Source organism: Gymnogyps californianus, chromosome 1 (genome assembly GCF_018139145.2).
Source record: "Gymnogyps californianus isolate 813 chromosome 1, ASM1813914v2, whole genome shotgun sequence".
Lineage (NCBI taxonomy): Eukaryota > Metazoa > Chordata > Aves > Accipitriformes > Cathartidae > Gymnogyps > Gymnogyps californianus.
The window spans coordinates 81,653,399-81,674,979 of NC_059471.1; the positions used below are offsets into that span (position 1 = coordinate 81,653,399).

Here is a 21,581-nt window from a genome sequence, read left to right on the forward strand (position 1 = left end):
CCAGCCTGACAGTGCTACAACAGTCAAAGGCCAAATCCTGCCCCTTTCTACTTGGGTTGGTGCTTTTATCTTGTAACTTGACTTGGGAAATGGAGATATGATGGGCAGACTCTTTATGTGATGGATTTTTAAGCCTAAAACTCAAGTAAAACCTTGGATCTTGTACATTTAAGTCACATTTGAAAGTGGTCGTTAAGCTTTTAAGCCTTTTAGATGTTTTTGACAGAGATACTCAAGAATGAAAACACATCAATTTTTACCTTACTTCAAAAAAAGGAGCAAAAAAGATGCTCATTATTTTGCTTAGCTTTTTATTCCGTCATTATGGCACAAGATAGAACTTAAAGACAACATCACTGAATAAGTCTTCAACTTCATTAAAATTAAGACTAATATGTTTTATAAAATTCTTTTGATATGATACACTTTCCCTTATCAAGTGATAAAAAGAATTTTCTCTAAAATACTGAAGTACATTGCCACCTGCTGGCCATAAACAATTTTGCAATTTAAAAACACCAGAACGTGTATAAAACAGCAACATTTAACAATGCAACATACAGTTATTGAAGAAGTACTATTGACCCAGACTTTGGCACAATATTTATAGAAATGCAGCTGTGAACTTCTCCAAACATCATGTTCATTTCTGAAACTCTGTGTGACTCCCTTTCGTATGTCCATCTGCATTTTTTTTTCTTTCTCTAACTTTCTTAATGCTGAAGCTTTGTTATTTCAAAGGAAAAGCCATATTCTTTCTCAGTTGTTATCTCGATGTATTGGGTTTGGTTTTCTAAAATTTGGTTTCCAGTTTATTGTTTTAGAGCAATACATAAAATCATACATTTATAAATATATATATTATATCCCGTATACGTAACATCAGTTTTCCTCTAGAATGGGAGGGCAGACCTTTGCACTACATCCTTAGTTGGTTTAGGCACGGCCTTGCTCTTAGTTGATTCTCTGAGCTGCTTCCTACCAGAATCTAAAAAAATATTTTTACAATCTTGTATCAAATTTTAATTTTGTTTGCAAATACATTTATAAGAAAAAAATATTTGGTAATTTCCCCTCTAAGCTCACTACTACCCTTATAAAATATATGGCTTTTCATGTTCCACTCTATTTTAGTGTTTTTCAATAGGCAATGAAAAGAAGGACAACTTCCCCCTTTAACAGGGTTTTTTTTTATATAAGCACAGAAACCAGCTTGTGCACTTTCTATAGAATTCCAATGCATATCACGGTAATGTAAGTGCAGTGATTTTAAAAAAAAAGCAGTCATGATTGATTGACATCTGTATATGAAAACATAATATATGATTATCATACAATACCCATTACAGAATATACAATCATCAAAACTGCAGATATATAAATACATTTTTAGCAACATCAAAGCAACAGTTTTATCTTATACACAGCGTATGCATACAGAGTTATTAGACTAAAATTTTCATCTTGTTTTTTCTCAAAAGCTTGCTGAAAACCAGGAACATACTGTACTTGTAAATGGATTGCTTGACAGTGCTGTTAAGAAATTAAAGTGAACAAGTTTAAAAAAAGTATATGCAATTCAGTTGGTATAAAACAAACAAGCCCTCCCTGTCTTCCAATGTCACCGTTGTTTTCCTGTGTGACGGAGGCTTAGGTATGAGTGGCAGTTCTGCAGAGTCCGATCATACAAGGGTTTCTGGGAGGGCATCGGGGTTATCAGCTGATAATAGCTCCCAAATTTGCCACCTCTCCCTTTGCCAATCATGCCAGTCCGCCTCTGAAACATTGTTACTGTTCTGACTGTGAGGTGCCCTGGAATAGCTGTGACCCGCTTGGGAGTGCGGGGCCAGCCGCTCCTGCCTGGAGGTGGCCTGGTCCCGGGCTTTGGCTGGCGGTCCTCCAGCGGCTCTGGTCCCTGAACTTTTTTCTTGGCGTTGAACTCTCCACAAAGACTGCAACGTTGAAGAAACGCTCGATCGCTGTGACAACGCGGAGCTTGTTTTTGCTGGGCCTGGGTAGGGGGGTGGTGGCCGCTCTTTTCTGTAGGAGGGCTTGGCTGTACTTTGCGGACAACCCGCGTTCGAGTCACGCTCACCGAGGTCCTCCACACTGCTTAAAGTCAAGTGCTGCTCCGACTTTGAGTGTGACAGGTCTGAACTCCTACCGCTGACTTCGATTTGCGGGTTACTGCACACCCGAGACACCGTGGGATGGAGCTGACACTCAGGAATGGCAGCAGTCGTCTGGCTCCTTCGCATGACCTGCCTGCCGGTGTCCGATTCGGAGGAGCTGCCCTGCCACTGAGGAGAATATATGGCGAGGTTCCCCTGGGAAAGAGAGCACTGTCCAGGTCGCAGCAAGCTGCTTTCGTAAATGTTCCCGTAAGAACCTGGGGGCCAGAGTCAGAAAGACAACATCAGTCTGCGTAACCATTGAGGTGGCATTTAACAAGTTATTACTTTTCCCCTGCGTCACACTGTAGAAGAGGGATGGCGGCTTTTATCACCAGGCTATGCGACTGAAGGTGTATCAGCCTCACCACTGGCTGAACCTGGGGACACAGAGCCGCAGCCCTACATCTATCTGAACCATGTCTAATCTATTACCCTGGCGACTCTAATACTTTGCTCCGTCATAAAGCCTTGCAGCGCTAACATCTTTCAAATGCTTGAAAAGCAGGAGGGTGTTTTAGTCTCACAGTTCCTCTGTGAGGTGGGTACAGATGGGAGAAAAACAAAGGCAAGACGGGTCAGGGACTTGCCAGGACAATGCTGGCCAGCAGCAGGGTCAGCACCCAGTGTTGCCAACCTCACAGCCTGTGCTTGTGCCACTGCAGCAGCCGCTCTCAAATCCCCACCGGGCATCCACCTTCCAATGACTTTTACAAGACTATAAAACTATTTTTTGAAGTAATTTTAAAACGTCTTTTTAAATTATCTTGTGACAGTTTGAAACGTCGCCGCATTTGTATAACCACTGTGCTTCTCTGTATTTTATTGAACAGTCACCTTTTAAAAGTCCAGCGCTGGACAATGTGAATTCTCCTACTGGTTTCACTGCAATTTCTCAAAACCAAGAAATTGTTTATGTCTTTGCTAGATTTGGGCTTAAAACTTGAGAAATAACTGACCTGTCATTGCTGGATCTTTGCAGCCGCTTTTCAGCGTTGAATGCCAGGTGCCCCAGATATCAAAATGATCTTCGGAAACATCTAAATAGCAGTAAGAGCAGGAAGATGATGCTGAATCAATCCTCTTAAACCCATTATTTAGAAACATACAAATGGAATGGTAAAACCTTACATAAGGTATCAGAGTCATTAACATATACTAGCATCTGACTTACCGTGCACCTAACACAAACATCTCAAATGTATTTGTTCACAGTTACTTGCTGTTTCAGGCTCAGATCCTGTAATAGGATTCAGCAAACTCTGTACGGGCAGGACACCTGAGTTTGCCGGGAGAGTGGAATTTCCCTTAAGTCCTCTGCCTTACTTAAGTCAGTTGGAGAATTTGCACAAGAACAGGAGGATTTGGTCAACAGAAGGTAGTTCATGTGCTTTTTACAGGAAAGAATGGCAAAGCTCCCTCAGGCAGCCCCAGGGGTCACTGTAAGGCATGCTCTATCAACCTGCAGCATCGCTTGGGTCTTACAGGGAAGTGCTGTCTTACAGGGAAGTGCTGTCACAGAACAGAGATTTAATGAAATGCGCACATCAGGCATTGTCCTGCATTGTAACTGTTTCATGCCTTTTTCTGATTCCATCTGGCAGTAAAGGAATTTCCTAATTTGTCATGGTCCAGTATCGTTGTGATGCATATTAAAATCCAAAAGATGGTTAATATGATAAAACTTTATGTAATTTCCTGTTCATAACTTACTAAAAATCTGACCAAATTTTGAAACCTACTCAGAGATTTAGATGCTGAATAAGGAAGATAAATGCCCACTGGCATTTAAAGTATATAATTGAGATAACAGTCTAAATCCCATTAATACCAAAGGGAATTAAGTGCTTAACCAGTACCTCTGAAATGAAGTGGTTTTAAAAATACCACCAGTTATCTGCATCCCTAAGCACTGAAAGTTCTTAAAGTTTGGCTCACTAGATACGCATTTCATGAATGTAATTTTTTTAAAAAATATTTTAAAATGAAAAGCATCTTGAAGCGCTAGTGAGCTATCAGTTTAAACCACAGTTTGTTACAGAAGAAATCATTCAGGTGCGCACTCCCTAGATAGCTATGGAAATTATGGATCCCTGCACTAGTATTGCTAAGTGTGTCATTGGTAGCAGATGTACAGCTGTGCAGCTCAGCTGTGTTCTCCAGTGAGAGGGTGCTGAGGTCATACTTTTCAATTGGAGAAAATTCGTAGCTTGACGTCTTAAAGTCTCAGATTTTTCCAAAGTCCGGACCATAACCTTGTAGGTATTACAGTCCTACGGAGCAGGACTAGAAATAAGTCTTTGCCATGCTGCCACAGACAGGCTGAAAAGCAGGACATACATAGTTCTGTTTTCCTAAATAATAGCTCCAAGTTTTGAGAAATGCCATACCAAGAGCACCCCTGACAGCTGGCTGAGCTAACGAGGAGGGCTGAGCACAGACCCTTCAGGCTCAACACAAAAAAAGGATGTTTGTCAGTCATTTCTTGTAAGGTTATTTACACTATTGCTCCTCAAATCCTGGTAGCTGATAACACAAAAATGACACTTTTCAATTACTTCAGAAACCCCCATCAGTCACTGAGGAGGAGGAACACGAGCAGGATGTACTCTACCTTTTCCAGCCTGTGATGCAGAAGAATTCTCCTTTGTCTTAGGCTGCAAATGTCCAACCAGCGTGTACTGTTCAGGTACCTTGTACAGCTTATCTGGGCTGCGGGCAACTTCTTCTTGCATTGCCATCAGCGAGCGCTCAGACAGTACCGGGGAGTTGTTGTCATAAGGGGAGACATCTCCGCTTGAAGCTTTGTTGGAGTCTGTGGAAGAATGTCTTCCTCCTGTGGAGTACGAACCTTCTGACCGCAGCATCTCAGGGCTCCTGAGAAATTTTGATAAACAAACTACTGTTAATGAAAAATGCTTTATGTTCACAACTACAGGTGCAGTCTGACATCACACAAATAAAATCAAATACAGGAGTATGATCACAGCTGCTGAAATGAAAACACTTCAAAAGCAGTACAGAGGTGAATTTTCTGTGAGTAAAACTTTTGCCATGAAGTGGCCAGCAGAGGCCACTAAAAATCAAAAGATGTTGCTGTCAAGAAAGAAAACAAAAACCACACAACTGTACAGTTCACCACAGGAAATTAAATTGTGAATGAATTCCTTATGTTACCTTGACAATTTAGCTTGTTGCAACGGCAAATCTGAGGGCATGATAGAGAAGATTAGTTTGATGCTAAGCAGTATGCTAAAATCACTTCTGCCATTCTGAAGTACTACACAGTCAGAGAAATCAAAACCATAGCTCGCCTCTCACGCTGTGAGAAGGATTCTCTTCTAGAGACATCAGAAGGTAAATACTCTACAGGAGACAAGCAGATGTATCGTACTTCTGATGGGGGCAGCAACCTGGCTCTGTTGATAACTTCTACAACTTCTTTTACCCTTTCACCTTTATATCACCAACAGCATGGCCTGCATTTAATTTTGACAAAAAAAGGCAAACAAAAGCCCCACCAAAATACAGCCAAGGCTCAGAGAGACAACTCTCATTTCTGAAATGTGTTGGGAACATTGAGGGAGATTTCTTGAACTGTTACAGTTTACTACACAGATAGGAGGCAGTCCGTGAGCCACTGAACCTCCCAAAGAATATGTAGAAATACTCTGTAAACAAATATAACTTTTTTTCCTATCGGTCCTCCCTAATTTATATTTCTATTACTCATTTTTCATTTCTCTGCACCTTGATCTTTGTTTCTTAGATGCTTATCTTTTGCTTCTCTTGAGTCAAACACTTCTCTCAGTGACCTCACGTTAATATCTGCTCTAACTGAATGTGACACGACAGAGGCTCATTCTTGTAAATGAACTGCACTGAAAATGGTCAGCTCTTCTCAGAGTCAAATCCAAAGAGAGCTTGAACTGAGTGAGCACCCAAAGCACATTACTTGTTATGGAACAATAACCCTCTTTCCAGGCAAATGAAATAAAACTGAAGAAAGAAAATAAAGAAAACACACAGTGGTAAGACAGGCTAGCCACAGCACACTAAATATTAATACAGAAATAATGACAAAACTTAACATCACTTTCAAGCTGTTGGGTTTTTTTATCTGGCCAATTACATACTGCATGTCCCAAAACATAAAATATATACGCTCAACATCATGATGATGTTATTCAATATTCCATTTTTTTTTTCCCAGTATAAAAGCAACCATAAAGTGTTGGGAATGAATTAACTAAGTTTACTCCTTGGTAACTCCCAGCAAGAAATCCATCACTGAACTGATCCTGAACCTTAACTGTGGACAACTCAAAAAAACACAGCTGCCATTTGGCGAAGTAGCGCTGTCCCAGGCTTCCCAGTGTGGTTAGTATGGTAACGTTGGGAAGTCATTAAAAAAAAAAGTAAATCATGCCTCAATTATGTAACTTCCCATCTCAACTTCTCATCTGAAGATGAGTCCAACGTAAATGAATCTATAAACAGCCACACACTGAAGAATTAGTCTTTTAAGTATGTACAATTCTATCACAAATCTTTTTTCTCTTTTTTTTTGTCCCTTACTCCTTTCTTTCTGCCCTCCTAAGTTCTAAAAAAAGCTTGTACAGTGAGTGTGAATTAAGATGAGATTTAACCAATGTCTTGGGAATTTTAGAAGAACCAGAAGGACCCGAGAGAAAAGGGGAGAAATGTCGGTATCTGTAGGTTTCCTATGACCAAATGTCTTTCTCTCCAGCTTTCTATACTGAATGTCATCTAAACCTCACCCTGCTAGCACACAGACATACTTAGCACTAACGGTGACACCAATAAGGCTTATCACATGTAAATCTTTGCAGGATCCAAACCTAACTATGTTGCACAGGGCAAAGAGAGAGGCACCACTTAGCCACGGCAAGGTAACACAAGGAATAGGGGAAAGGGAAATGGAAATGAAAGAATGTGGGAACATGAACATGAGCTTTGTGAAACACTGATTTCATGTCTTACCTTGAATGATCTGCTATAGTTTATTTCTTCTCAAGACAGAGCTCCTGATAAAAATTTACTTGAATAGAAACTGTCAAGTCTTTGGAAAGATCGAAATGTTCAAGTTTCTAAACTCATTTACAGTTTCTGCTAGTAAGCCCATGCAATTATATATATAAAACATCACTTTCAAATTTGTTTAGAAAAAATAGTTTTAAAAAAATCAAAGAAAATGCCTGTGGACTCTGCCAATCTTACTACAAGAAATCATGAAAATGGATTGAATACTTTAAAGTTGGAAATTGAGCTCATACATCTGCAGCTTTACCATGCTCTTCACGAACAAAATAAGACACAACTTGCAAAAGACTTTGGCTTGCATCTTTCCAAATAAAGAACGAATTCTCACATATTCCTTAAAACAAAACTTTTGCATCTGTTTGCTTTATGGTTTGAGTTCAGTAGCAAACAGATGTTTACTAAAATTCAAAATTCATCTTCCCCTGGATAGCTGTGAGATTCTCTACCCACACACTGGGGACAAACTAAATTGGGAGGCAAGTGTAAATACTGTGCACGATACCCACTTGCCTATATGCAGTCTATGAATAAGGGCAGATTATGGTCTCCACAAAGAATAATAGAAGATTATGTACTATCAAATGTGAGAAATGGGAAGGCAAGTAAAGTATTTTCTAGTGGTTATGAACTACGTTAAGGAAAATATTTAAAAAGTGGTTACGTAGGAACTGAAAGATTTGAAAGCTGCACAACGAACCTATGCCATGTGTTCAAAAATATTTCAGATTCCAAAACAAAAATCAACTACGCTATGGAGTCTTGGGCTTTCCTTTTTAACTTGCATCCTTCTGAACTGCTGTTATCCACCAGAGTCTACTTGCATGGGTGAACTGGAAAAATGTTAATAAAAATAATTACTTCTACTGGGGATATTCCTACTTTTCTACTGGTATCAAGGTCATCAAAACAGGAAATCCCTTTCTGGTTTTGGCAGAAATCCTTTTCTGTTATACCTTAAAGCTTCTGAGTGGGAAAACAATTATGTCTTACAAGAGGCAAACCATACAGAGTGTGATGGCTTGGCAGCATGCAGTAGTAACTTCCACACATATTTGAGCAACACAGGTGCCACCAACAAAACAGATTATTATGGGATTACGGTGTGGTTCCTACTTTAACAGGGTAGAGGACTCAATGATTCAGGGAGTCTCTGCAGCTTTGAAAACTGCATTTACACATACTGTATGGCCTATTGTATGGCTTCATCTTTGTGGATGGATTAAAACCCATCATCACCATCCAAAAACATTTGAAAATTCTATAACTTTGAAACTCATTTACTCTAAAAGGAGCACTAACCATGATAAGCAATAAATAATAGTAAGAAACAGATTTTATTTTTGTGTTAGTTTAAAGATGCTTCATCTTACAGCTGGAAACCCCAAATTCCATTGTCATCAAGCCAACATACAAAAAAGTTGGGAAGTCCTCCACAAAAGCACACTTCATAATTGCTGCCAATGGTAATTAGTGCTTTACCATGAACGACTTCCATAAACTCCGTGACACACCATTCACGATGCTCAGCTCTTAAGAGAACCGAGAGATGATGAACATCTGATTTGTCCTCCTCTGGGGAGGAAAAGAGATTGCGTTTTCTCTGTTAGATCAGAGCCAAGAAAGCATTTGTAATGACATCAAAAGCAGAGATGTGAAGGCAATTGCAGAAGCAGGACCTTCAGAGCAATTAATATGACATTAAAGTCTTGAAGTTGATTCCATATTCTATGCTATGCAGCCAACTAGCTTTTCTGATGAAGATTGTCTCAAGAATACGTAAAGTTTTCTGTCCCACGGATCCAAATTTGGATCTTGAGTACATGACCAGGCAATTTCCAAGAGTAGTAAGGATGTATTTTGGAGGCTCATTTTTACCAAATCGAGACGAACATCTCCTTGTTGTCTGCTGCCTCACATTTCTTACAGGAAAAATAACCAACAAATATGTAGCCTCAAAATTGAGATCATGTTCTGAAATAGATTAATCTCTTAAGAGCATCACACTCCTAGCAATAACACTAAGCAACATTCCCTCTAATTGCCTGGAACATCTTAACCAAGAAGTTGCAATCACAGTGAAAACATATTTCATTAACATGAAGAATAAATCACTTACATGACAGCAGAGTATAAGAAAAATGACAGATAGTAAGTTTTTCCTATCTCAGTGATACTTCATCTGCCCATTACTGAAAATACAATAAATTGGTACTAGTGTAGCTGTATGTTCCTATTTGGTTTTGTAACCTTTTCTTACAAAACCCCTTTTGTCAGTTGTGACCAGCTTTGCACAAAAGATTCATTTTCTCCCGTAGGTGTGCACGCTGGCTGAAAAGTAAGGAAGCTCAAGGAAAGTCCAATTAACTTAAAGGAAACAGGATCTAACAATAATCTGTTACATCCACAATGATTTGCAACAAATTTATGCTCAATTCATATGTGTAGCCACATGTGAGACACAATTTTCTGTCTTTGTATTATAGATGGTGAAATCCAGCATGAAGGTTTTTTTATTAGCTTGAGTTAGAAATAATATGATCATTCCAAACTGACGGCTTAAAGAAAGAAGTCTCTACAGACTCTACCATATGTCACGTGATTTGCAGTGCCTCTCCTAATCGTGGTCTTGGCTCATGGCAAATGTGAAACAAGTGTAAAAGACAGTTAAGGTAACTCTAATTATCCTGCACTTATTGTGATCTAAATATACACATGGTTACTTGTCAGTCAGACATAAACTAACTGAAATTATTTCATGTCTGTGGTACACTAAGAAAACACACAGAGACCATTACCACAAATCAGATGATCTGTGATAATTTGCTACTGCAAGTTACGTGTTCATGTAGTTAAGTCAACAAACTAATAAAATCCTTTACAACACATGACATATTCTGCACATATTTTTTGTTTTTAATTTTTATAATTAAAGAAAGCTTCTTCCTCCATGTGTTAATTACACTATTTCTTTTATATCTCTTCCTTTAAAGCCAGGCACACTATTACATTACCTCCAACTAGACAATGTTCAGAGGGAGAGAAAAAAAATCATAGCTAACTGACTGTACAAATTCAATTTTAATTATATTCTGAATGCACTAGGCACTTTCCACACACACAGGAAGACAAAGTCCAATCTGTCCCAGAGAGTTTAGAGTCTAGGAAACCTCTTAAAAATTACTTAAAGCAAGCTTGTCAAATTTTGTGATTTTTGAGTCTGACATATTGGGATTCACTAGAATAAAGGCAATGACTGTGTGTCCTGTGAGAAAGCCAGGAATCCTGTTAATCCAAATGTACAAACTCACAGCATCAAGGCACACGGGTGTAGGCATATATACACCATACACAAAGTTGGAATATGTTATGTATCATAACTGCAATAGTGACCGGTGATTTTTTTTCTCTTCAGATCTTTCACAAAGCATACACTTAAATCATATCCAAAGAGTCTCCATAAACCTGCTGTTGCGGCAGTTGACTTGTTTACAATGTCCTATGTGTATACAATAGAAAAGAACAACAAACTGGTCAAACGGCTAGCCGTGATTGTGTTAAGGCACTCTAGGGTGTGTTTCAAGGACAGTGTAATACACGCCTCCTGTTACTGAAGACTACAACAAACCCAAGACAGGAACCAGCAGATCACTAGAATACATCCTGTCAGATAATAGTGCACTGAATATTTTTATGTACACGTCATTCTGTTCTCTGCAGCAGAATGCAATCTTTCCTCCGAATCGGGAAACAAGATTTGTCTTTAGAAAACACTGTACAAGAGTCATAATTTCTTTGGCAGAGTCTGTGTAATGGGGAGGATATTTCTACTCCACTGTAGACAGTGCAAAAGAGCTGTGGAAAACTAGAACCTTTTGAACACTTCCAGTGGGAGACAGAAATTCCCAGCAGAAACAGGGATGATGAAAAAACTGATTACTCACGATGACTGGGAAGCCTTCCTCCTCAACAAATAGTCCACAACATCTGGGTCAGTCTCTAATAGGCTAATAAGCACTTCATTCTGTAGGTCAGGAGGAACCTATGAAGACAGCAAAAAATACTTAGTTGGAGATTAATATCCTTTCACGTACATTAATTTTGGTACTATGCTTAATCTAAAAGACCAAGTGCAAGTACACTTACGGAGAGTATATAAAATAAATATTCAGAAGCTTCCACTTAAAAGAGGAATTTCATGTAACAATAGGTGAAATAGGACTAAAGATGACTTTGTACAATGTCAAATGCTGGCTACCGTTGAATAACCCATTGGTATCCAGTTGAGTATTATATCTGATAACAACAGTGGGATTACTCATGTATCACAATCTCAAAAGCTCCAGTTTAAGGTCCTCACCTTATATCCCCATTCAAAGATCTGGGGACATTTACAAATTTCCATTCCGAGCGACTGTACCTCTCTTCTTTTAGAAACAATGTGAAATGTAGTTACACAGGAAGGAGAATGTTTCTTCATATATTCTGTGGCATTTGACTTATTTATGTCCTTCTCATATGGAAATTTCGTGGTAACTGTTCTATCTACGGAATTCTTCAATTGCTTCATGTCAGTGAAAGCTGCCAAATGTCAACATTTTTCTAAATGAAGCCTTATAAACATTTAATGTTCAGGTATCCATATGGCCAAATCCTGTGATCTAGAAGCATTTAAATTCCTGCTTATGCTCAATCAGAACTTGAGTCATTACAGAGTTCATCTGTCCTTAACTCAGGTTTACAAGTGGCTGTTGGATCTCCAGCCACTCTGGACTTCGGGTCGTAGCAACAGGCTCAGCCAGAATTTGCGTCATCTTCTTTGGAGCTTGGCCTTCTGATTTGCTAACTCCCTCTAGTGACTTTATATGGAGATGAACCTTCAAAACACTTGATAGCTTCAGCTGCTGCAGGAGATAGCCAGATCTCCTGGGCAGGTAGCAGGAATGACACTCCAAAACCTGTCCAAGTAAACTCTGTGCTTCCAACTGCATTTTACATGAGTCTTATCAAGCCTTAAGTGAGTTTGTCCGCATCACAGTGGAACATTCAACTCAACCTTCAAAGCACTGAAACAGATGAAACCATCTGAGAAACTTGAACTAACAGCCCAGGTTCACTCATGATGGATGGAGCTGGACGCAAGATAATCTCAGCAAGGGGTCATCAACTGTGCAATATGCTTCTGGATGCAATTTGTCAGAACCTGAATCTCTTGACCTTCAGGTCACACTGCATGGGCCATTTGTTCTCCCTGACATTTCCTGGGAAATAGGAATAGAATTACTAATAGATTCCTCAGGGGAATACCTCAGTTTGGGAGGTATTTGGGGAGTCAAGTTACAGAAAAGGCATATTTCTTTAAAAAAGGAAATAATTTGAAAATAAATGAAGATATGCATCATTTAATTCAAATTGATCCAAAATCTCTATGAAAAACTTGTGTGACCACATATTCCTTTTTAAAAAATTGTATTTAGCCTCTAAGCTGGAAAATTATCTTACTGATGGTCATTGATATACCAGTCTTGAAACACATTATCTTTTCTTTATCGGAATACATTTTTGGAAACCTGGTGTGCTGTCACGTCTCCATTTAGACAGCCTTTCTATACAGTAGAATAAACTCCAGATGAAGTCTGAGGGTAAAGCAGGATCCACATCTTTCTGTATGTAACTTACTATTCAGCTTTATATCAAGTTGATAAACTTGTAAGAATCTACTGAGGACTTTGTCAGAAAAATAAAAATACATTTTCCATTATTAAAAAAAAAAAAATAAATCAGTCTTTCATTCCATAAAAATGAACCTGAAAAAGTTCCAACAGGAAGTTCAGTTCCAACTGAAAGCATCAGTGAAACCCAAACTTAACAGTTCTCTTGAGTTATAGGACTTTTATCTGAGTGAGTGAGGGCATATTAATCTATGATCCTTCAACTACATTTGTACTGATGGTCTCCTTGCTAGCTATCTACTGGTTTTGGGTTTCCTCCTGTGCAGCAATTTACTTCAGTTTAGTTAACTAACTTGCAAGTGTAGAAATTATATGCATGTAATTATAAACTTACACAATTGCTATATTGGTATCTCAGGAAGATGTTACAGAGCTGCAACACCTGTTATTGAATTGATTGTTTAACCGGCAGTTGTGGCTGAGTAGATGGATAAGAACTTGAAATTCAGGGACAGAAGGGAAGCCAAGGCACTGCTGAAATAACAGCTGTTGCAGCTGTTGAGCACATACTGGGATGGATCAGAGGGCTCTGGGGTTGTCAGGACTCCAGTAGAGTAGGAGATATTCTGAGATTTTGGGGCTGGGTGCTACATAAGAGTCACAGCTATTGAGACACAGAAGGGTGGAGAAACCCTTGAAGTGTCTCCTTTGTGCTGTCCCTTGCTACTGATGTGGCACGGAGAGGCAGGGTGTGACTGCCTCTGCAGTGGGGAGGCCACAGTAGCCTCTAACAGTAAAAAATAAGACATTTCAGACACTATGTAGTGCTTCTTTGCAGCTGGGCTGGATTTGGGCACGAGTAGATGAAAATGCATGACCAAGCTGCTCTTCTCCATCCTCCATGCCAAGTCAAAGCCAATGAGACAAAGCGTGGTTGAGTTGTGCCTCCCCGCATTCAGCTGCTGGGCATAGTTCAGAGACTGGCAAAGAACAGTCCTTTGTACACTCCCGTAAAATGATTTAATGCATCCCTAAGACTCACTGAAATGGATAAGAACTGGATATAAAAGGCCTTAACATCCTTAACATCAATGAAGCAAGGTCAGAACCCACTTTCTATACGAAATCCACACGTTTGCATATTACTGATGTCAATGATAATTGCTTAATAAAAACAGTCCCCAGTATCCTGGGTTGTTCTGACAAATAGAACCTTCCTGACCCACCAATACATCCGAATCATTCTGATATTGTGGCCTGGGTGTCACAACACATCCTGGTTTCCTAGGTTTTATTTCACAAATGTTGTTCCAGTTTCAATGCTGAAGCCAGAGTTTTAGAACCTCCCCATATACAAAAGAAACAGAAAAAAAAAACCAAACCCAAACACAAAAACACCTTAGCAGCAATACACTGTATGTTATAGCTGTAGCTGAATGCTCGAGTCCAGATGTTTTTATAAGTAGCATAAATGTCAAATATAAACAGCAGTTCTGGTTTGGCCCCACTCCTACGGGTTTGGAAAACGAATAGCTGCTGCCTGATTTCAAATGATCAGAGTTTTATTACAATTACACATACAAGACTTTTCCTTTCAATGCATCTATTACCAAATGATGCACTGGGCTAATTATCTTCAGACTACAAAGAGTCTCTCTGTGCTGCTGCTGAAAACATGAAAAAGACGAAAGTAAACCCTGTTAGAAGCTTTATAAAACACTAACTATGAGCAATTTGACACAATCCTACACATCAAGTATCATGTGTGAGTTTAGACATTACTTCAGAAAACAGGCAGACCTTGCCATGTTGTTTGTTAAACTATGGCAATGGGAAGAGTGAAAGCACCCAGAGATGCTCAGCTGTTAGACATTTCTATAAATTTCACATCAATGTATGTCAGCTTTCAGGAGCGCATCTGAGATACGTTTGGCTTTCTCTCACATGCAGCTAGCCTCCCATTTTGAAATCTGATTCTAATCTCCCTCCACAATCTGAAAAGCTACTCTAGAAAACAAAAGAAAACTCCTTTTTTTTCCCACACTTCGTTTAACCTTCAGATGAAAATGCAAGCAGTGATGAGATAAAGGAATAAATCTGTCACAATTAAAAGAGACCATATGTAGGTTAGTCTAACCCTAAGCCCCACCCTTTCCACACTGAAAGGCGGAATGTGTGCCTAAGTATTATGTACTGAGATGTGGCTGTGCTGTAAAATGTTTTTAAAGAGAAACAACAATAAGAAAACTTCAAGTATTCCAAGTATTCTTATTCAAGTATTATTTTAAACTTGCTAGTGCCATCCACACTCTGGGCCAGCAGACCTTTGCACAAGAGTGCAGTTCTGTCACTTTCTTTTCCTGCTGTGGAAGGAAAAATAGCACGTAAAGTTTCCCCGAACTGTGAAAAGCATTAAGGAAAAAAAAAAAAAAAAAAAAAGATTGCTGAGTGTCTCACTGGAACAAGAATAAAAATAAAGCAAAGGATCTAATGAAAGGCAATACAGTGTGAGGGAAAAGACGAGAAAACCACAAAGAAGTTCATTTGAGGCTAAGACTGATAGGCAGGGCTCATGACTGCTTTCTCATGCTCTTCTCCCTGCTGAAATCTGGTAGACACCTTCCCCTTACAGTACTATGTGGCCATCAGTCCCACATGCCCACAGTCCAGGCTTGTCCATCCTCTCCCGTCAAGGTATCTAGCACCCAGCTTTGCTGGAGCACTAAAGGAGGTTTCCAGAGTGTTCTTTCTCTTGCTTTGGGAACTGATCTCCTCAGTGTAACATGCAGTGCTGCTTAGCTTCATGACACAACAACCAAAGCTATTTTCACCTTTTCAAGACTACTGGTTTTGGTAAGACATGTATGCCTACTAAAATGAAGATAGGATAGTGCCCACCCCTAGGTCTGACTGGCCTCTGCTACCCCAGAGCAAGGCTCTCTCAGGCACAAGTCATACTGAGCTGACCTATAATTTTGTAGACAAAAAGAGGAAAAGGTAAAGCCACAGAATGAACTGTCCAGGTAACTGCTAGGCACGAGGAATGTGATTTAACTAAGCTGCATCTTAAGTAAACAATATGTCCAAGTCCAAGGTCATCATCCCTTTTATGAAGAACTTCCTCACTTCAGCAAGAGAGCAGAAAGGAAGTCAGGATTTATGCTTTACTCCTCTTATCCAACTGGCAAATGAGAAAACTTTGTCCTTCCTCCCCATCCAACCAACAAGAAAGTCTTTGGTAGGGGAGGCTATTCCTTAAATTAACCAAGGATCTCTTACTCCCTGCAGAAAAATTGGCTCCCTGACTTCCAAAACTGAGAATTGAAAGCTCATTTTCTGTCTTGTCTTCAAAACGAATGAGCAATGCTGGTGCGTTGTTTAGTATACAACTGAATAGCCAACCCCATCATTTCCACAGACAGAAATCTACAGAAGATACTCTTATCTGCATAGAAACCATTCCAGGCAAGATATAAGTACACTTTTTTACTACTATTGCTTACTGCAAAGCATTCTCCTTGATAGAAGACTACTTCTTCTACCAATAATAATTGACCCTAATTTAATGCAGTTTCCACAGTTTATTTCATCCTAGTCTACTTTAATACCAACCGGGTATTTCCTCATTTAACTTAAAAATGCATAGGAGTAATGTGAAGAAACATCCACCTACCATGAAAAGGGCTTCATAGTTTTCAATCATCTTTTGTACAACAGCTATGATAGCAGTACTCTCTTCAGCTCGAGCTGAGCTCTGAACTGAGAATTCCTTGTCTGTAGATTTCTGCTTGTGCAACAAGTTAGGGCCAAAGATGGTAGCCAGGTTAAGTGATGTCATTTTGTTCCCAGTAATCTAGAAAACAGAATATAAAGGAGGTGGCGTCTCCAAGGGTCTAACGTATACAGATATGTATATACACGCATCTACACCACCCCCCCCCCCTTCTCTCTCTCTGTCCCCACCCCCCGCCTCCCGATTTGGCAGATGCTTCATTCATCAAAACCAAAAGCGAGTGCTAGTCAAACAAAAAATGAACACTTTTTAGAAATGTTGAAACACCTTGTTTGGACATCTCTCAACAAGCACTGTGGATTTTCTGGATATATTTTCAAATGGATGGGAGGAGTAGAAGGTGGAACTGCTGCCTGCCCTTAATTCCCTGGAAGCTCAGCAGTAGCATACTTCTTCTGAACTCAGGGAAACCTCCGTCCTGCTTCACCACCTCAGCATATTACTGTCTCTTAGGACCAAATACTCAAAACTGTTAGCTTTTTCAAGTAGCACTCATGATCTGAAACAGACATGGTGAGGAAAAGCACACTTTTCCATGTTTAAACAGTTTAGATAATTAAGGAGCATGCTCATTATTTTTATTAGTATTTCCCTGTCTTTTTGCTTGTTTCCTAGAACATGCCAAATGTTTACTTGTTGGGTGGATTTTTTTGGTTTTTCTGTGGGTTTTTTTTGTTTGTCTTGTTTTGTTGTTCTTTTACTTTTTTCCTACTTTTATGACTCTGTGCTCAAAGAAGCAATAGTAACCTGATTTTGGAGGAAGTAGAAGGCTAGGAATACATACTAGACTAGACAGAAATTATCTGAAAAATATGTCATACAGGTTATTAAATCAAAATTTTAATTGTCATATTTGTGATTAGACTACATTTTCCCCTTCTATTCTTTTAACAGAGCAAAAAGCAGCGGTCATGTGCTTCCTCTCTGTGTCTCCACTTGTTTGCTATTCTGGGAATGCAGAAGAAGATGCCAGCAGTTTGACTATATAAGACTGTAAGTGAATTTCAGCTGTTGACCCAGTATTTCTTGCAGGTTTTTTCTGAAGAACAAAAAAGTATCTTGAGAGTTATTTTTCATTTGTTTCAGTTACATTTGAACTAATTAATTTTAAAAAAGGACAGGAAGAGGCACCAAAAAGAGGCAGTAAAACCAGCATTTCAAGAAACGAGTGGTACAAAACAAATCTTTTCAAAGTAGTATTTTAATTTTTTTTTTTGTAGCTGGTCATTTACTGAATACTCTAGTCAAACTTACAACTGTGCACCAACTACACCTGGTTTATTTTTTACAGAGCTCAACTAGACAGCACAGAGGTGATAGTAAAAAGAGCTTTTCCTTTTATCAGTGGGAACACTGTAATCTTGGAAAGACATCTGCACTAAGTAGGTGCATGGGCAGCCATAACAAACACGTTGGCTCTTTGTTTAGAGACTCATCCCAGCATGACTGTGAGTACAGCACACTCCCTTATTTGCGCACCACCATGCACCTGGCTGTTTTTCGGGTGACCTGCTTCTTAAACTCTGCCAGAGTACTGAGCCACCAAGGATGCACAGGCACGCCGTGCCTCGAGTGTGCCAGGGGCAGCCTCTGGCTGTGCCTGGATCTGCATGTGCAGGCTGTTGGTACAAACAGTGAGTCTTGTCTTAAGGGCAGCCTCAGGGCATCCCTTAAAAAATGTTGTAAACATATCCATTGAAATCAACTGAATGAGTAATTTTAATAAAATTAGTCATCCGTCTTCATCTTCGTGAGAGGGCTTTTGAAAGAAATTGTGAAGGGGGCTCGTGTGCCAAAGCTTGGCTGTTTTCCTTCCAGTGATAGCAAACAGTCTGATAAAATACTTTCTCTTGCCCTGTATACCTTTATTCACTTAATTTTTCATGAATAGCTTAAATAATTGTGAGCAGAATACTGTACTATCTATAAAAGGTATCCAATTGCACATAATATTCCTGATGCTTACAATACCGCCAAGACAGGTTACATAAATCTGCCTTGCCAAAATACCTGTAGCAGAGCTGATATACTGTTAAGGGGAATGAAAATGCCTTTCACACAACTCTTGGGCCAAACTAACTCGCTTAAGCCCTGCAATAAGATCCTCTTGGGTACATTCATGAACCAAGAGAGAACTCTTCGCAGGACCAGGGGGACCACGACCTTAGCTAGCTTATGCATGTTTTTGAGCACAGTACAACTGTTACAGGCTGCTCTTTTTAAATGCTTTCCATCACAGTGGTATAGTTTTTTATCAACTGCTTGCTGAGGACAAAAATAATAGCATTTAAAGTGGATTTAAAAGTGAAATAGGCCTTGAAGTCACATACAGCACATTGGAAGTTAGGGCTTGAGGCAGAAATTCGGCAAAACTCAAAGTGCCAACTGTTAAAACCAGCCAGCTGCAAAAGGTGTCCAAATTTGACAGAAGTCAGCAGAGTTTTCCATCTGGAAGACAAAATTGTCTAGGAGTTTCAGAAGAGTCTCAGAAGTAACCTCAGAAGTAGTCTCTGCTGCAGTTCAGAGGACAGAGAAGTCCTTCCCACAGATAAAGTGGTACAATTTTGTCAAGCAGTGACAGGCTGTATCCATTTCATCCAAAGTTAACAGAGTTGCCACCTTTTGCAGAGCAGCCCACTAGCTCAAGCATTTTCGTGGTAGAAAATGGGAAGCCTGGATTTTCAGATCTTCTCTAGTGTGAACGGCGCAGATGCACACGTGTCAATGCTCACAAGTACAGCTCAGCCACGCAGCTACGGGCGTTCTTGTGTCTGTGGGGTGGGTGCACTCCAACCTCTCCACTGAATTTGGTCCAGAATGCAACAGTAAGGAGGCCAGAAGGAAAACAGGCAAAGATGGACCCTGACTCCAACTAGCGATTAGGTCTGTCAGTTGCAAGGACACAGCTGGAGTTCCTGTCCTTTATTTTTTATTCTTCACTACCCAGTGCACACAAGGAAGCTCAGGGAACCAAGAAGTGAATTTCTATGTCCAAAGGTCACGGAAGAAAGCAACAACAGAGAATGAAAAAGCATACTCTTGAATGCCTGACACTTTTCTATGTAAGTATTCTTTCCATAGAATATAACAGGATAAAACAAACGGGGAAAAAAGGATGGATAACATTAGCTGTTCTTAACAACAAGGTCAATTACACTGTGAATCTCCCAAAGGAAGTGGTAGATGCTTTACTGATTAAGTCATATAAAAATTAAACTTTCACAGCCCTAAGAACATAGTAAACCACTAAACGGCAAATGTGCAGGCAAGAACATGAAATCTCTCCCATGTTTCCGGGGTACGCCACCATCGTGTTTGTTTCACAGCTTTAAAGATCTCTTTTCAGATCATGAATTAAGCAAAGTCAAAGGACACAAGTGACCAGGGCTTACCTCTTGGCCATCTTTGTCTGTGGTGTCTTCTGCGTGGCCAGCCACTGTGGAGAGGAACTGCAGTAGCCGGTGTAGGGTATCGCAGTTACAGGGAGGTAGAAGATAAATGAGAAGCTGTAAGGTGCTTAGCTGTTCATCTGGCTCTAATACTAAAAGGGGAAAAAATACATTCTAAGAAAATCACTCCAGCTAACCTAAAAGCAGAAAAAATATACTGTTCCCAGCGCAAAGGAAGGCATAAGAATAGCTTTGTTTAAGTATCATTTTCCTTATAATGTGAGAAGGAAAAAGAGAAAACTCTAAGGAAATATCAAAAGTGTAACAAATAGTGTTATGGGATTTTTCCCTTGGTTGGTCAACTTTTTGCTCACAGGTTCATAGCACCTTTTCTCAGCCTATAAGAGAGCAAAATCCATGTTGCACAGTCCATCACTGTCACTGGACACAAAAATTCTGCTTGATTTCCTACTTACTCCATTCATTTAGGTATAGCTACTGTTATATACAGGGCACCGCTGGGAAGCATTCCAGTCAGGTTTATGCTTTAGCCATTTTAAATGGGTTTTCTTACAATTTCACATCTTGCAGAGGTACTGGGAGACTGGAAAAGCAACTAGAGATATAAAGGACGTTCTGCAACCACCATCACTTTAACCATCTAAAATGCAATGGTAGCCAGTGACAAAGGTGGGACAGAGGCAGGATCTCAGACATGAGGGCTAGAAAGAATCTGAAGAACACATACCAGGCAGCAGCTTAAGCGCCAAGGGTCCAACTTTACTTTTTCCCAAATCCGTGATAGTTTGCACTCAGGTCTTAGGTAACACATTTGGGAGTACTTAATACGATGGCTTTGAGGACCATTAACTATGATGAAACTTGAGCTTTTGAAGCTAGGTTTTTGAATCCAGACTGGAATTTTGGTTAGTGAACAGCTCTAAAAAGTAAAAGCATTAATGGCGCTAAGATACCAGGATTCAAATGGGAGTCTGTCATCTACTCCTGCTGAACCAATGACGGCGTCAGGATTTAACAGATAACATGAATCACATCCTATATACAAATGCAAAAATAGATATAATAAGTGAAATCTTTGTTGTTCTAGTTTTCTGGGCTATACTTACACAGTATGAAAACCAAGGAAAGACCTCAGCAAATTTATACTATACAAATTTTTGGAGCAAATCAAGGCTAGAGTATTAAATGCACAGAAAAAAAGAACACAGTTAGTAGAGATCAAAGAATTCAAACAGGTAAGCTTTTGAAAATCGGTAAATCAAGATGCTGTAGAGCTCACAGAGAGTGTTGATGAAAGGTGTATAAAGTTCTCTGGTGAGAAGCGGGTCAGGCATGTCACGAAGAAACTCCTTTAACAAAGCAGCAACATCATGAATGCTGTGCTCTTCGTCTAAGACAACATCTATGCCCCGGTCAAACTCTTCACGTAACTGAAAAAGATGATGACACAAAACCACAGTCACTTATTGTCCCA

The 21,581-nt window shown here is 39.6% G+C and overlaps 1 protein-coding gene across 1 annotated transcript in view; it reads right to left on the reverse strand.

The window, feature by feature from the left end:
• Positions 1-292: 292 nt before the first annotated feature.
• ARHGAP6 (Rho GTPase activating protein 6) overlaps positions 293-21,581 on the reverse strand; it is a 343,048-nt gene continuing 321,759 nt past the window's right edge. The window contains 7 exon segments of the mRNA XM_050913825.1: positions 293-2,389; positions 3,131-3,211; positions 4,786-5,048; positions 11,177-11,274; positions 16,578-16,757; positions 20,090-20,238; positions 21,387-21,537. Coding sequence (XP_050769782.1) covers positions 1,683-2,389; positions 3,131-3,211; positions 4,786-5,048; positions 11,177-11,274; positions 16,578-16,757; positions 20,090-20,238; positions 21,387-21,537 — 1,629 coding nt within the window. The 3' untranslated portion in view covers positions 293-1,682.